The sequence below is a fragment of the Sinocyclocheilus rhinocerous genome, unplaced genomic scaffold, assembly GCF_001515625.1.
Source record: "Sinocyclocheilus rhinocerous isolate Xijiao unplaced genomic scaffold, SAMN03320098_v1.1 scaffold853, whole genome shotgun sequence".
Classification (NCBI taxonomy): domain Eukaryota; kingdom Metazoa; phylum Chordata; class Actinopteri; order Cypriniformes; family Cyprinidae; genus Sinocyclocheilus; species Sinocyclocheilus rhinocerous.
The window spans coordinates 1,929,550-1,947,728 of NW_015627738.1; the positions used below are offsets into that span (position 1 = coordinate 1,929,550).

The following is an 18,179-nucleotide window of genomic DNA, read 5'->3' on the forward strand; positions in this document are numbered from 1 at the left end:
CATGTCGTTCCAAACCTGTAAAAGCTTCGTTCGTCTTGGGAACACAATTTAAGATATTTTGGATGAAAACCGGGAGGCTTGTGACTGTCCCATTGACTGCCAAGTAAATTACACTGTCAAGGTCCAGAAAAGCATGAAAGACATCGTCAGAATAGTCCATCTGCCATCAGTGGTTCAACCGTAACGTTATGAAGCGACGAGAATACTTTTTGTACGCGAAGAAAACAAAAATAACGACTTTACTCAACAATTCGTCTCATCTGTGTCTCTCTGCATCACTGTAGCGCCATTTTGGAGAATAACCACTGAACGCAAGCGGCATACGCTCTTCTGTGTCAGCCGCGACACAAGGATACGTTTTCTACGTGTATTTACGCTTTGATTTGATTCATTTGTATTTAGCGGATGCTTAAATGAAGTAAGTAGTACATTTTGTTACAGGAACAGGTCTTTGGTTAATTTCACAATCACCTCTTTTTCAGGTTTTTGGATTACAGAACTTGAACCACTACGTCGCTGCATTTATGCCGTGTGTTAGTGTTACCGTGTTTTTTTCGTGTGCACACAGGACTGCGGGACATGCTCCACATGATATCTCACCAGTGGCAGGAGCTGCAAAGACAGATCCGCCGTCAGCACAACTGGATGCTGCGCACGCTGGACGCCATCAAAACCCACATCCTGTCCAGCGAGAGGGACGAGGAGGAGCGGGAAACTCACAGTCATCACGGTAGCCCCAAGGTACAGTCGAACGTGACACGTTGAGCCCGTTAGCACCCCATATCCACAGCCTGAATCGTTCCATCTGTCCGCGGCTCTCAGTTCCTCTCTGGTAGCCCACGGCCATGCTCTGCTCGATCAGCAAAATAAACAAACAGGGCGGAGGAACGCCGCAGATTTCCATAAAAAACGGCTCCAGGAAAGGCTCTTCAGTGAGACATTCCTTTCAGGGAGGAAATGGGGAGGGGACACGCCGTCGCCGTGATGCGAATGAGAATTTTCTGTCCATAAATGAGCATGAGACGTTTGATAGGTCGCACAAATACACATACAATTATGCTTTGGAGGCAATGCGCTATACTCAATTTATACTTCGCACTTAATGTGTAATTGCAGACATAGTTATTTGGGAGACCAATTTCTCATTGTTTAATTGTCAATTGTGATTGGGTAATTGCACTCCAATTAGGTGGCGTGTTTGTGTGCCGGGCCCTGGCGGGAACCGCGAGGCGTGTTTGTGTTTCTGCGTGGCATGTGCGACAACAGCAGCTTTAGGAACAGCAGGATCTCAGCTGGATTTCCCCTGGGAGCCTCAGCATCGCCAGAGCGCAATCTCCCTTTCTCCTCTCCTCCGTAATCTCTTCTGCTTCATCTGCAGAAAACAGGAATGCTAGGGCCTCTCTCAGTCGCCTAATATTTTTCTCTCTTGCTGTCTCTCTTCAGTCTTTTCCCCTTCTCCTTTAGCTTCTCAAACAGTCTGTTGTTATGTTTGAAATAGCATACTAACATACTACTCTTACTATTTTAGCAGTATGTAATATGCATAAAATACCCAGATGAACTGCATTTACCAAAATGTGCAGTATGAACCAGCAAAATTGGGTTAAATACACAAAATAATCTATAGCAGTGTTTAAAATAGTATACTAGTGTACTGCAGAGTGTGTGATGCTTTTGTAAAAATCTAAAATGTGAAAAATGGTAACACTTTATAATGAGGTCCTATTAGGTAACGCTAGTTAATGCATTAATTAACATTAACTGTTAATGAGTAATGAATTTGTGTATTATCTGTATTTTTTATCGTAATCTTATTTTTTTAATGTGTATCTTTATTAATCTTTGTTAACATTAGCTAATAAAAATACAGCTGTTCATTGTAACAAATTTTGATTTGAATAATGTGTTGGTAAATGTTGAAATTAACAATAATTAAGATTAATAAATGCTTTAGAAGTATTTCTCATTTGTAGTTCATTTTAACTAAAGAAGTTAACTAATGTTAAGTTATTGTAACTTTATTGTTACCAACAAATCTTTAAAAAAGCAATATAAAGGAAAGTTTCAAAAAGGCTAGTAGTCATCTTCACAAAAAAAAAAAAAAAATACAAAAATTGTGCTTAATTTATTTATGTACTAATATTAATTTTATTTCTAAAGATGACAACCGAATGGCACTTGTTAAATTAAACTTGACGTAGTTAGGTCATGTTATAAAGTATTCAAATACTTTGGAAATTTTTGTTTAAATTTAATATTTCACTTACCATTTTCTGTATATAGTGAACGGTATACATAATGCTACATACTACAGAAAGATATGTACTGTACAGTACCTACTTTTTAAACTGAAAAATAGAAAAAATAATACCGTTTGTGACATTTAACAAAGTAGCATGCAAAATTTTCACATGAGCTCACTATGTCAGTGTTGTAGTGAAAAGTTAACATCACAGAAATGAATACTAGTGGCATTTTTAATGTAATTTTGTGTGCAAATGTCACATTTTGAGTAAAGTAAGTTAAAAATTGTGGCTTATATTTCTTGTTCATTGGTCATGTTGGAAATGGAAGGTCAAGTTGAGTCCATTACATTGTGAGATACAGTAGTTTTCTATTGCGCATTTTGGCAAATGTAGCAGTAGGGCTGCACGATTATGACAAAAATCATAATTGTCGATTATTACCTTGAAATTGTAATTGCGATTATTAATTACGATTGTCACAATTTACATTGAATGATGTTTATACCATTGTTTGAAGCTGCATGCTATATATTTATATGAAAATAAACAAGCTGAAAACACTCTAACTGAAAAACTTTTATTGCTTTTCTATAGTATTAAGCCTCAAATGTCAACTGTACATTGGATTGGTTTCTTCTTTAAATAATAAAAAAAGTAAAAAATATGCATGATATTATATAAATTAAAACAATGGAAAAACCCTAAGATAACCTGTAGAATGAAATAAAAACACAAGCACTCAGAATAACATAAGTGGACTTTTGATCGATTATGTAATTGTGGCATCCATAATTGTAATCACGATTAGAAATTTGATTAATTGTGCAGCCCTATGTAGCAGTTCATTCTGTGCATACAGAACACTTGCATACCACATACTACTTTCTTTCAAAAACAGTAGGTGGTATGCAGTGTTTCCCATACATTGATTTATTTGTGGTGGCCCGCCACAACATCAACACTGACTGCCACAAATAGATTTTCCAAAATGCTTTGACTTCGTTGAATAAGCATGAGCTCAGCACGTTTCAAAGTCAAAACGCGGCGCAGGTGTTTTTATATGAATGTATCTTTGAAGGGAACTGATTGTCTTTAGAAAAGTTTTGATGTCATTTTCATTTAATCTGTCCTATAATGCCTGATAAAGCAGCGTTTATGAGCACAGTGCTGCTTTGTGTACTGCTGTTACCGGGGAAACCGCTATTTCTGCCGCTCCTAAAGTGCCTCCTGCTGGCAGAGAATGAATGTGCATTTTCAATAAGCCTGTTTGCTGTTTTATATATAGCCTATATTTCCCTCCGGGGGACGTGCCGCCACACATAGAGTGTAAGTCTGTGGGAAACACTGGTATGGTATTCTGAACATAACTAATGTGAACAAAGTCCTACTTATTTCCAGTTTGTGGGCACCGACAAATAATCGGAGTGCTTTTAAATTGTTTTGTTGCAATTAGAAATCACCACAATCAGTGTGATCAGTCAGCGTTGACAGCCATTAGCCGGTTGGTTACAGCAAATTAAGAGAGAGAGGGGTGAGTGATTCATTATCTGAGAGCTGTTAATGATGATCGGATGCATCGCCTAATTAGAGACAGGCCAGAGGATTGTGGGAAGGGCACACAAGGAGCCACAAATCTCTCTCTGTCTGAATCAGGGTGGATCCTCTGAGTCGAGGGCAGAGGTTGTGAATAGGGGTCTATGTGGTACCTCGAGCCTGTTTCACACCGAATGTGTGATGCAGGAGTTACTGGTGTTGATTTTAACATGGCTACCATGCAGTTTATTTGATACTGTCTAATGGAATTTTTGCATACACTACCGCTTGTTTGGGGTCAGTAAGATTTTTTTTTTTAAAGAAATAAATGCTTTTACGCAAGGATGCATTAAATTGATCAGAAGTGAGAGTAAAGACGTTTGTAATGTTACAAAAAATTGTATTTCAAATAAGTGCTGTTTTTTTAGATGTTCTATTCATCACAAAATCCTGAAATGCATCACTGTTACCACAAAAATATTAAGCAGCACAACTGTTTCAACCTAATTGTGGATTATTTATTATTGTGGACATTAACAATATTGTTAACAATTCTGGTTTATAATCGATACTAATATGGCTACTTGTTATCAAGATCTTTATTCCATATACTGTGTTCTGTTAATGTGTGAACTTCATATTATTTGTAGCACACTTGCCCTCCAATAATCGCAATAAGCTTTGTGCTCTGTTACCTTTTAATAAACAAAGTATCAGCTTTAAAATTCATCCCAATTCAAAAATAAATAAATAATAAATGTTTTTTTTTATATTTATTATTTAAATAAAATAACTAAAGTTTACATTTATAAATCTGCATGTTCTTTTCCTATACTAACAAATTATAATCGCATTAGATGTTAAAGTTTCTCTCTTTAACTTTACTGAAGGGTACAGTGTGCTTTGATGCAGGTCAAGTACTCAAACAAACGCTTTAAAGAGCCTGTCTCAGGTCACCACATGGCCCATAGATTCATCTTAATGGAGGTTCAGGGAATTCATATCACTTTCAGACCCGCGTTTCACTGACTAAACAATATTTGGAAACTGCTGTCAAGGCGCTCTTTTCAATGACAAGCCCCCCCTCTTTGCTATTAATTCCTAATGCTTCTCCACAACAGGTGTCGTTTGCGGTCATTAATTTGCTTTGGTTAAAAAACGGCTCACAAATGAGCAATGCGCGCCGTCAGAGGAGTAATATATACCGCCTCGCCCAGACACTAAGTCTGTCCCTAGAATGCCATTAAGGTGTGTACAAAGCAGGCCACGTCTCTCTCGACAGCCATAACGGTTTGTTATTATAGCTGCAAACATATGCTCGCACCCACGTCTTGCCGTCGCATTGTGCCGTCTGAATTATTTTCTCAAGACCGTAAAGTTTTAACATGGCTGGATGCTGGTCAAATGGCAATCCTGAGGGAATCCTGTCTAGTTTAGTTATTCGCCTCTAATTAAACTGTAGGGGGAACATCACAGACAAAAGGCGGGAGAGAGGCAATCATTAACAGCATGAAGCACCAACAATCCACTCTCAATAACATGGTTCTTAGACGAGAAAATTGTCACGCTCAAATCTGCCTGCTAGACAAAGAGATGTTCTTTTATATCTGCACCAGCGTATACCTCAGTGAGGTACACGTGACTTTTTGTGTAAATCGGCTAAATGTCACAAGCCACGAGGAGAAGATAGACGGCAGGCGGACTTCATATGTCCTACATATGTGCAGGGATTCAGGGGTAATATTTGATATGTGTTGACCAGGTGTGTGCGGTGAAGAGTTCATTTGTGCTGTCACATCCGCTGTGGGAATTTTCTGATCCCATGTCAGGCTGTGACACGCATTCGTTCTTTTCTTAGGGAGATTTATCCGCCTATAGAAAGGGATTCTGTACATTCGCAGCCTAACTATTACTTCTGACTCGTTCTTATTTGGGAATGAAATATGTGAGCACTAAACCCTGCTTTACCAGTATAGACATTCGGCATTCGGTTATTTCGATTAAACAGACTGTCAAAGAGCAGTGGGATTGTGAATGTAAATAAAAGCAGTGATGGTCTTGTTGTTAAATAACAGTGTGAAATGGTATGTTTTTCTTCCATTGTAGTGCACATCTAACTGTTCTAGAACATTTAAGCTGTGTTTTTATGGTATTTTTTTATATTTGAGTCAACTATAAAAACAAAATTAGACCCTTTTTGTCACGGATTGCCAGGAGAAAACAAGGTAAGTTCCAAGTGCAGTTTATTTGAAAGTAACAACATAACAAAACAGAACAAAAACGTGGCAAAAGGTAATCCAAAACATGACCACAGATAACACAAACTGAGAAGACAATACAATCAAGACGCAAATGACAGACAGAGAAAGCATGATATATATAGCTGGGATAATGAGTAAATGATGAACAGGTGTTACAGATCAGAGCAGGATTAATGAGCAGGGGACTATGGGAAATGGAGTTTAACACAAACAACATAGACCAGAAGAGCGCCCTCAAGTGACCAGTCCAGGGCACCACAACCAAACACTGTGACAGAAACTGCACTTGTTAAAATTACAAATGACTTGCTTCTTGCGTCAGACCAAGGCTGTATCTCATTGCTAGTTTTACTTGATCTTAGTGCTGCGTTCGACACTATAGATTTCTTTTGTTGCTTGATTAACATCAGTGACTCGGACAATAGCAACTAAATTAAGCTGCTATCCCTTTAAAACCGAATGCACAACTGCAATGGATGCAATGTACTGATACACGTTCTTCCTACTGTTTACGTACTGTTTACGTTGACTTAACTGTGTTTACGTGAATACTCGTCAAAACGGACAATTCGACATCATTTTGTGTGTAATTCTCCGTTCATGCGAAGCGAGAGAGTACTCGCGCGCTGTGAGACGCGCTTTCTGTGTCTGTGCTTCAGTGCGTCTGCGCTCAGAAAACCGGACCGAATTGAGATCTCTCTTGCGTCGTCAGATTTATCCATATGTCTGTTCTTCTCTTACTCCCACATATGAACATTTTTGAACGTTTTATGCGACGTGCAGCAAGTGTATGTTAGCTAAGAGCGCCCTCAAGTGACCAGTCCAGGGCACCACAACCAAACACTGTGACACTTTTATATGGACTAAAAAGTGTGAAAAGAACATTTGGCCAGGGACTTATTAATCTATTTTACTTGTGATACTTGTCAACCCACTTTTATTTTATTTTATTTTTATTTTACATATTGTGAATCAGTGTTAATTTTGACAGCAAATTTTGATTTAGTTTTAGTCATAGTCTTTTGACTAAAATGCCATTTCGTTTTAGTCGTATTTTAGTCATCTGAATTGTTTTTAGTTTTTGTCTAGTTTTAGTCTACTAAATATCATAAGATTTTAGTAGACTAACTCTGCAGTAAATTTAGTCGGCTAAAATCTAATGGGTTTAGTTACAGTGCATGTTCTCTTCCCAAATCGTCCCTCCCTAACATTTTCGTCTCGTTTTTATTCGTTGACGAAAATGTCAATAGATTTACGTCATAGTTTTTGTCATTCAAAAAGAGTTTTAGTTCGTTATCGTCTCGTTGTCGTCGGTGAAAAAAATTTAATTGACGAAAATTATGACGAAAATTATTCGTCACCGAAATTAACACTGTTGTGAATGTTTTATTTTCAGTTTTACTTTTTAGTTTTTTGTAAGACTTTGCATTTGCACTCTCTTAGTTCATAAAAGTGGACTTTAACCTGTTTTACTTGTGACCAGCTGTTAATCCACTTTTATTTTTATTATTTTATTTCTATTTTCAAATATTTTATATATTTAATATAAATTTAAAATAAAAACTTTTTTTTAGCTTTAACTTTTTTTTTTTTTTTTTTTTTAAGAAAACTAATTTTTTAGAGAACATTTATAATTCACTTTGAAGAATTGAAAGGCGTTTAAACCCCCAAGCCCTCATTTTCACTTAAAACTGAAAGAAGATCTTTGAGAGTCTGTGTGTATTTTTGAATAGTTTTAATAGTACGCTCCTCAGCTGGCATGCTTTGTGTTCACAATGCACATTTGAAGCAGACTGAATTGGTAGACTCTTGAGCTGATCTAAATTCGGTTTACTTTAAAGGGGTTCGAGTTCATTTGGAGTCTTGCGAAGCTCTCTCAGACACCTTAAACGAACCAAGTGTGAAAACAGCCTGAAAGTCCCTGCCCCTGATTAGACCATGTTATTTCTCACTAGCCAGTCTAGTCCTGTAACTAAGCTTGTAAAAGTCGCCCTGGGGTTAACAACCGAGCTGCGCTGCTCTAACATTTTCTCATATTTTTTTGGGTCAGAATATCCACACACATCCCCTTTACCGGTTTATCGACTTGTTGGGGACCTCCTCCATGGCCCGGAGAGTTTGCAGTATCTGCGTCCCTCTCGCAGCGGCCGGGCAGAGTGTAGTCCCTGCCAGCTGTCTGTGGCATATTCCTCTACTGTCATATGTATATATGTATAAGGCAGGCAGGACTCTTATCGGAGACTCCTTAGAGACAGCTTGTCTGCCCCTGGGCAGTTATTTCACCCTTTGCTCTGCACTGAGCGTGGCACGCTGAGGAGGAGGAGGCGAGGGAGGGCCTGGGTTCTGTTCGCTGGCATGTGTTAAAAGCAGCCATGCCACACTACGCCACCCAGCAATGCATATGGAGCAGTCTTAGGTATATCAAAGTCACCATGCTTAAAAAGTGACCCGGGGTTATTGCTGGTGAAAATGAAATTACAGGAGGTGGCTGCCGAAGTTTTGGAGGAGAGCGGCCCGAAAAACTTTTTTTTAGCTTTAACTTTTTTTTAAATTTTTTTTTTAAGTAAACTAATTTATTAGAGAACATTTATAATTCACTTTGAAGAATTGAAAGGCGTTTAAACCCCCAAGCCCTCATTTTCACTTAAAACTGAAAGAAGATCTTTGAGAGTCTGTGTGTATTTTTGAATAGTTTTAATAGTACGCTCCTCATCTGGCATGCTTTGTGTTCACAATGCACATTTGAAGCAGACTGAATTGGTAGACTCTTGAGCTGATCTAAATTCGGTTTACTTTAAAGGGGTTCGAGTTCATTTGGAGTCTTGCGAAGCTCTCTCAGACACCTTAAACGAACCAAGTGTGAAAACAGCCTGAAAGTCCCTGCCCCTGATTAGACCATGTTATTTCTCACTAGCCAGTCTAGTCCTGTAACTAAGCTTGTAAAAGTCGCCCTGGGGTTAACAACCGAGCTGCGCTGCTCTAACATTTTCTCATATTTTTTTGGGTCAGAATATCCACACACATCCCCTTTACCGGTTTATCGACTTGTTGGGGACCTCCTCCATGGCCCGGAGAGTTTGCAGTATCTGCGTCCCTCTCGCAGCGGCCGGGCAGAGTGTAGTCCCTGCCAGCTGTCTGTGGCATATTCCTCTACTGTCATATGTATATATGTATAAGGCAGGCAGGACTCTTATCGGAGACTCCTTAGAGACAGCTTGTCTGCCCCTGGGCAGTTATTTCACCCTTTGCTCTGCACTGAGCGTGGCACGCTGAGGAGGAGGAGGCGAGGGAGGGCCTGGGTTCTGTTCGCTGGCATATGTTAAAAGAAGCCATGCCACTCTACGCCACCCAGCCATGCATATGGAGCAGTCTTAAGTATATCAAAGTCACCATGCTTAAAAATTGACCTGGGGTTATTGCTGGTGAAAATGAAATTACAGGAGGTGGCTGCCGAAGTTTTGGAGGAGAGCGGCCCGGACACCTCCGTGTTATAAGAGCAGACTTTAAATGTAGGGTTCACTCCAAATGTGACGCTAGTTTAGAAACCGGGAATTTAAATTGGACTTCTTAAGGTTTGATGTATATTTAGCCGCAGTGTGACAGAGTTATGAGTTTGACATGCTGTAAATTGAGATTTTTAGGGTGTAAGGGAAGTTTGGGTCTAGAAGTCTTGTTTCGTTTTTCGTCTTAGTAGTTCCTGAAGTATTTATGGTTCATTCTATAATTTTAAAAGAATGAAGTTGTGTAGTTGTAAGATGCATAACAAATTTTAAATGTCACCTAAAATAATTAAAATATTAATTATGTTTTTATATAATATAATGTAATATATATAATAATATAATATTTTCGAAAGAAAATACGGTGCATTGAAAAATTACTGTTCAAAACTTTGAGGTCAGTAAGATTTGTATTTATTTATTTTTTAAAGTAATTACTTTTTAGGACTATTTTCATCCCAAAATAAAAACATAAGCCTCATTTCTTTATGTAAAATATCATCTAAATGCTGCTTCTGATTTTGGGGTGACAATTAACCTAAATATTTACACGTCATTTTCTTTATGCCAAATAATATTATGGTTTATCCTATAATATAAAAAAAAGAAAGAATGAAGTTGCATGCTCGTGCGTAATTTTTGTATGTCACCTAAAATAATTAACAATATTTATTTTATTATAAGAGACATCTTTAAAAATAAATAAATAAATCACTAAGCCTAAGTATGAGCAATAGTTCTAGTGAAGGTTGCTTTAGCAAATACCACTAATATAATAAAAAAATGAAACTGTGAAACATATTTGCAAATCCATCTTAGACTCGTGAGAGCTTGTTTAACAGAACTTCTGTTAATTTTGTAATACTTGATATTCATCCAACCCCTTCAGAAAAAAAAAATGTTTATCAAGTTCTACGTGAGAAATGAAAAATAATCAAGGACCCAAATAGGTAGTCATTTATTCCAGGTCTCTCTGCTTATATTAGCATGCAAAAGCATTCGAGCTGTAATTCATAAAGTGACTTAAAATTGACATACTTCTTTAAGTGTTTTTTTTCTCTCTTTCTTTTGCCAGCGGCACTTTGACAATTGAAATGAATGTTTTATGAAAAAATTAATAGCGCCTGGTTTTTGCAGACAGTTTCAAATATTTAATCACACAAATGATATGAATTAATATGCAGACAAGGTTTAATTCATATTAATTTTTTCTTCCAAATGAGATGTACGAGCAACGTGTTTTGCAATGAATATTGGTAGCATGACTTGAATAAGTGGCTGTGTGAAATGTGCACCTCATAACTGCCTTTGTTGCGGTTTGTCTTCTGCGTCCATCTTTTCCTGTGTCTTTTTACTGCTGTCCTAATTTCAGAGTTCATTGGTAGATGCACTGGAATCTTGTAATTTCTATTTTTATGAAGGATGCATGGAGACTTGAGGTTTTTCCAATCAGCCTTAGACATGTATGAAATCGTAAACCTCGTGCCCATGCTGAAACACTCCTCTAGTGTGACTTAATTTGTTTTCTTTTTTCATCCCTTGTCCTTTGGCTATATATCGTGCCTGAGAAAGTCTGGAATATAAACCAGATTGTATTATTTTTTCATTTGTATTCTGCATTCCGCACTTGGCAATCGGATCAAAGATTACCCAACTTGCTTGCAAAATGAAGCAACAAGGATCACTTTAGGCTATAATTAATGGAATCAGAGAGCTTTTTCTGAAGAAGGCACAGTGCAGAGGGATGGTACCCGCTGTCATTTCCTGTGCAGTCTGGACCGCACGACTCTCGATGTTTAGGCAACTCTGTCAATCAGAATCGGATTAAGACTGATCTGATAAACGTGCTATGATATTTTGATGTGGCTTTTGAAATGCATTTTTCCTTCCATACACTCTAAAAAAAATAAAGGTTCCAAAAGGGGGATTTCTCAGTGATGAGAAAATTTGAGGTCAAAAAACAGCAGCTGTGGTTGCCAGAACTTTACTGTAAAAAATACGGTAGCAACATTTTAGGTTTTACAGATTTAACCTAAATTTACAGCAAAAAGCCGTATATCATAAATTGAAATCATATTAATATATCAACCTATGGAACTACTAACATCTGTTATGTACCTTAAAGAGTTAGTTCACCCAAAAATGAAAATTCTGTCATTAATTCCAAACCCGTAAGACCTTCGTTTATCTTCGGAACACAAATTAAGATATTTTTGATGAAATCCGAGAGCTTTCTGACCCTGCACATATGCACATATGTTGGTTTTGTGTATTGCGGTCACACATGGTAACAGATGTGACACTAAAATAATGCAATAAACATTAATTTAACAACATTAGATGTAACATAAAATGTACATATCACAGTGATTAAAAAAAAGTGAAGTGTCACGCAGGGAATTCTGGGAATGTCAGTTTACATTTTCAGATGACTTGTTCTTTTTCTCCACTTCCAAAAAGTTAAATATAACAGTATTATACTGCAAAATTACAGTAGATCTATTACAAATTTTCACCGTAAAGAGAAAGGACCAATTAACAGGATTTTAAGGTAGCATTTTAACGGTCTTTTATCATTAAAATTATAATAATTTTTTATAGAACCCCTTTTGGTTAGGTTTTAGAACCTTTAAGAACATTTTAATAATCTAAAGAACCTTTTTCCACTTTAAAGAACCATTTGTGCAATAGAACAGTTCTATGGATGTTAAATGTTCTTCATGGAACCATCAATGCCAATAAAGAACCTTTATTTTTAAGAATGTACTTGGAACATCATAGAGACTATTTTATCATTCACCTGGTGAAAATCGTACATTATTCATTTCTGTGCAACAAATGGTGCAGGACAGGCTACTTGGTGATGTTTAATACTTAGAATTACTAATTACTAATTATCAGAATATACTGTAATAATTCATTTGTCACTTTGTACAGATTTCTACTCGTTTTTCATTTTGTTAAATGCTCACAGTCAGATCTCTATGGGACTGAGAGTCTCGCTGTGTCTAAAATGAGCTTGATTTGGATCTGCAGACATCGACTGAGGAACATGTTGGAAAAATGGACATTAATAATTGCATGGCTCTTTATTCTCAGTTCTCTCTCTCTCTCTCTCTCAGAAGCGAGCACTTAGCCTTCAGTCACTGTGGAATAATTGTCAATGAATATTTAACAAGCCTTCAGTAGGACGGATAGGCATCTGAGAGGCATCAACACACTCTCTGTATTATTAATATTGGAAATGCTATAGACACACTGTAGTCAGTGGAGCAGAGTGCATACTGGATTAGCAACTGAAAATGATACAAATGTGAATAAACCAACTCCACCACTAACCCAACGTCTGCCGCTTCCTGCAGATCTGCAGAAAACAAGTTGGATTTGATTTTCGTAATTTGAAAAGGGTGAATCTCACAAGACCAGAAGAGTCAAGAACATGTCCAGGACACGTTTCATCCTGAAACCGAAAGACAGAAGAAATTCTGATTTGCATAAGGAAAGTGATGGTTGTATTCTTTACACAAAATACAATATATTTTCTTTCAATTTTGAGATGAAAATACTTTTTATTTTTATTTTTTTTGCAAAATATTATTTTTATATTTAAGACCATTTCAGGCCAAAGCCAATAGAAAAATATAAGCCTCATTTTCTTTAAGCAAAATATAATTTGTTATTTTTTTCTTTTGATTTTGGGTCCTAAATATTTGTCATTTTCTTTATGAAAAATGATGTTTATTTTTATTACACAATTTTTTTCTTTCGACGTGAACAAGGTTTTAAAATATATGTATAATTTTTATGTAAAATGTAATATTTAGTGTATTACATAAAAAGTGGAAAAAATAAGCTTTGTTTTCTTTATGCAAAATCTAATTTATTTTCTTTTGTTTTTGGATGAACATAGTCCTAAATAAAAGTATGGTCTTAAATATAAGCAATTTTAATGCATAACTTAATTGTTTATATCTTCTATATTTTTCTATTTTTTTAATTCCAAACTAAAAAGAAAAATATAAGCCTTATTTCCTCATCAAAAAATGATTTTATTTATTCTTTTGATTTTGAAGTGAAAATGATCCTAAATATTTACATGTGCCAAATAATATTTATTTTTATTTCATTATTTTTAGTATTTTTAGTGATTTTTTTTATTTAGGGCTGAAATGGTATTAAAATATGAGTGAAATATTTATGCAAAATATGTTATCTAGGTCCATTTTCACCCCAAAATAAAAGTAAAATAAGCTTCATTTTCTTTATTCAAAATCTAACTTGTGAGCTGGACATATTTTTCTAAGATCACCCCACAGAGATTTGGTGACTTTAATATTTGATTTTTTTTAATTTCTCACTGATGCATTCGAAACCCTGTTTTTATCTGACATGTTTTGCCTTTTTCATTGTCTCAATCAGTAATGCTTATGGCCGATCTGGTAAACATAAACCTGTCGGCCATGCGCTGAAATACGTTGTGGCAGAATTACCTTATCACGAGCGCACATTTGAGCATGCCTCTCAGGTGAGACGCACAAAAACACATCCCATCATTTTCTCAGAGTCCTCGATGACTGTCAGAAGAACTTCATGTTCTCCACTCTCTCCCTCCCCTGTCTTGAAGTGATATAAAATTCTAATGTCTGCCCTCTGGATCTCTTTCTCCTGAAATCTGGCCAAAGCACTGAAGGTATGCGAGCTCGCAGACATGCATGAGAAGGAAAACAGGAAGATGAGGTGCAGGCAGGAAGCCTCGCTCATGAAATATATTCCAGCGATGGGGATAAAAGAAAGGAGACATAAAATGCATGAGCTTTACTTTGGTATTTGTATGTATATTTTATAGTTGTAGCAGACTGCTACAAGCGCTTTGTTCTGTGCATTTGGATGCATTGATGAGCCATAATGATTCCCCTCAGCTTTTACGACAGGCGGTGACAGATGCTCAGACTTGTAAAATGTTATATTATCCAGAATCAGGATTGGTGCTGATACTAGACTTTTAAAAATAAAGGTTCTTCAGTGGTTCTTAGGTTCAGCAAAGAACCTTCTTTTTATCAAGAACCATTTGCACTCCTTTTTAGATCAGAAATGATCTTGGCGTCACTCTAAAGAGCCTAAACAAACCAAATCTGAGCTGAAGAAGTACTAAGAACATAGTTTTTTTTCTCTAGTTCTTTTATATTTTATACTGCTTTGCTTCTTATTGAATTCATCTTGTTTTAATAATGTTTTGATTTTCTACTGGAGACAATGATTCTGATTAAAATGGGATTTTTTTGCTGTATAGCTTCTGTTGAGATTGTTTCAGCACAAAAACTTTTTTTTTTGTGCTGAAAGCCATTGACAAATGTGAAGTCGCAAACTGGGACACATATAAATCTTCATCATCTTTGACTACAGGTCAAAAGTGTCACATTCGGACTGAAACAAACTGTTTCCTCCTGATGTGTACCGCAGGTGTCATGCGGCCTTGGCTCGAAGCGGCCCATGAGTTTAAGACTGACAGATTGATTGAAAAGCGTGTGTTTATGCTTGTACTGCATGCTTAAAGTTTCAAGTATGAAAGTGCAAATGCACATTTTAGAGGGTTTGAGTTTCCATTAAGGCTTAAAATCCCAAAAAAATGTTGTCTTATTATTACTTTTGATTGTTTTGCACAATTTTGAGCATCACTTTAGAATTATAAAACACTTTTTTATTGTAAAAATTGTTCTGAATTAACACAAAATGTAAATTTTATTTCCTTTGACTTTGACCTCACTTTGCTGCGTTTTTAATTCTGCCTGGCCATGTAGTTGCCATTTCCAATCATTATTTTGCATTTTTATTTATTTTTTTAAATGCATTTATTTTTTTAAATAATTTTGTCTTTTGGTAGTCCCATTATGTTAAATCATGAAAGAGAAAATAGTTCAAAATCATTTGCTGTCACTTATTTGTGACACATGGAAATGCAAATGCATTGCACTGTGGGATACAGTTTTGCATGCTTGCGTGAAAATCATTGCATACTTTGCATACTGACCTTGAGCAAATACAGTTTGTGAAGTCTTTTTGTGGGCATGTGCTGTATCTAGAATATCATAAATTTGTTTTCTGCATCATATTTATATTTGAAATGAAACAGGACACTAATTGTTGTATTGTCGTGTTGGATGTGATGAACAAAGCGAGAGACGGGAACGCACTGACTGCTAGAAAATGAAAGTTCACTTTTGTGTTACCTCAGATCGTCTTTTGTTTACAAAAGTTTTTTAAATGATGCTCAAAATTGTGCAAAACAATCCAGAGTAACAATGACAAAAGGTCCGGCGTTTACAAGCCCAAGTGTTGAATGCATCACATTTTATTTGTTTATATAAAACTGCCTCACAGATAATAACTGGGACATTTTCACTCATCAGAAATGCGCGCTTATCATTTCCAAGTCGGATCCTATTCCGTTGTTTCCTCTTTCTTTTCCGAACCAGATGAAATCCATTACTGCATTGTAGCAGTTACAAATGCTGGGCTTTCTCCTAACACAGAGAGACTTGTCTGCAGGATTACTTTTGATTTATGCTCCAGCTGTGATATTGTAACTCTGTGCGATAGTGTCCTTAGACATAAATGTAAGTAAACACCGGGAAGGGCTTGGTGAAGGCCTGTGCATCAGAGCTGCTCCGTACCTTTATGTTAAGCCGTGCTGCGGTGCAGGCCGTCCCCTGGGAATTCTGTTGCTGATGTGCGTTGGAATTCTGTGATCTTCCAGAGCCGAGCGTTCCAAGTTTCTCCCTCTGTAGTTCAGTACACAGCCGATAAGGTGTGATAGGGCAGTGAATCACTAGGAGCAGGTTTGAATATTAGTATGTTTTTCATTTTTAATTTCAGTTTTTTTCCTTTTTATTGATAGTGATAGTTGGGTGAAGACTATATGTCTGTATAAAAGTGGAGCAAGAAATTGTGCATTTCAGAATCAAACTCCGTCCACATGTGATCAGGAATCAATATCAATACTAAGCATCAGGGGTTTGTTTGAATCTGCAATCTTAAGCATAGTGATTCTTATGTACGCTAGTGTACTTCCTGTCTCCCCTTTCCAATCAGACAGATGATTTTGTAATTGCTCTGCCCGGCAGGTTGAACGTACACTAGCTGGGCTGATAAGCACATATCAAATGTGACAGCGTGATATAGAGAAATCTCCTGCGGAGTGAGTCAGGGTGCTGGGAGACTGTGAGCTCATTTCTGGGCTTTTGATTGCAGGTTTTTGCAGGAACTTATATATATATATACGAGCGAACATCAATAAAGATCACACAACAGAAGTGCGCACTCTCTCTCTCTCTCTCCCTCCCTCCCTACCATTAAGTAACTTGTGCATTGTTTTACTTAATTCTTTTTGACAACTACAAACTTTCCAGTGATGTCTGTGAGAAAGGGATATTGACTCGACAAGCTCGCGCATCTGCGCTCTCAATCCACTCAGCGTGATTTGCTTACCAGCTGGCGCAAATCAGCTATACAGGCATTAATACTGAATGTTTTATATTCATTGCATACATATACTTCGTAGACATCTTTAATCTCTAATAACTCCATACTGCTGTCTGTTGTCGGTGTTTCTTTGTCTGAATATGGCACTTATCACATGCTGTGTGGTATCGGCGTTTGGTATCGGGGCATTTTAACGAGTACGAGTACGAGTACAGGAGCTCAGTATCAGGCCCGATACCGATAAGTATCGGTGCATCCCTATTTATTATTATCAATAGTGAAAACAGTTGTGCTGCTTAATATTTTTGTGAAAGTCGTGACATTTTTTTTCAGGATTTTTTGTTGAATAGAAAGTTATTAATTATTAATATTTTGTATCATTATAAATTTCTTTACCGTCATCAATTTTAAATGAGCTTTCTTGCTGAATAAAGGTATTAAATTTTAACTACAAAACGTACTGACCCAAATACAGTAATACAGGTGCATCTCAATAAATTAGAATGTCGTGGAAAAGTTCATATATTTCAGTAATTCAACTGTGCTTGACTGCCCAGCAAACTCACCAGACCTGAACCGCATAGAGAGTCTATGGTGTATTGTCAAGAGGAAAATGAGAAACAAGAGACCAAAAAATGCAGATGAGCTGAAGGCCACTGTCAAAGAAACCTGGGCTTCCATACCACATCAGCAGTGCCACAAACTGATCACCTCCATGCCACGCCGAATTGAGGCAGTAATTAAAGCAAAAGGAGCCCCTACCAAGTATTGAGTACATGTACAGTAAATGAACATACTTTCCAGAAGGCCAACAATTCACTAAAAATGTTTTTTTTATTGGTCTTATGAAGTATTCTAATTTGTTGAGATAGTGAATTGGTGGGTTTTTGTTAAATGTGAGCCAAAATCATCACAATTAAAAGAACCAAAGACTTAAACTACTTCAGTCTGTGTGCATTGAATTTATTTAATACACGAGTTTCACAATTTGAGTTGAATTACTGAAATAAATGAACTTTTCCACGACATTCTAATTTATTGAGATGCACCTGTATATAATTATTTTTTATTTTTTTCTTACTTTAATTTGTTTGAATTGGATTACTAGCTCAGTGCATAGTGTATGCTTATTTTTTTTTTTTCAATTGTGTGAGAAATAG

The 18,179-nt window shown here is 36.6% G+C and overlaps 1 protein-coding gene across 2 annotated transcripts in view; it reads left to right on the forward strand.

The window, feature by feature from the left end:
* The window catches only part of akap6 (A kinase (PRKA) anchor protein 6), a 144,405-nt gene that overhangs the window by 51,951 nt on the left and 74,275 nt on the right, over positions 1-18,179 (forward strand). For both annotated transcript variants that reach the window (XM_016545617.1, XM_016545623.1), the window contains exon 8: positions 569-741. In XM_016545617.1, coding sequence (XP_016401103.1) covers positions 569-741 — 173 coding nt within the window. The remainder of the gene's footprint in view (positions 1-568; positions 742-18,179) is intronic.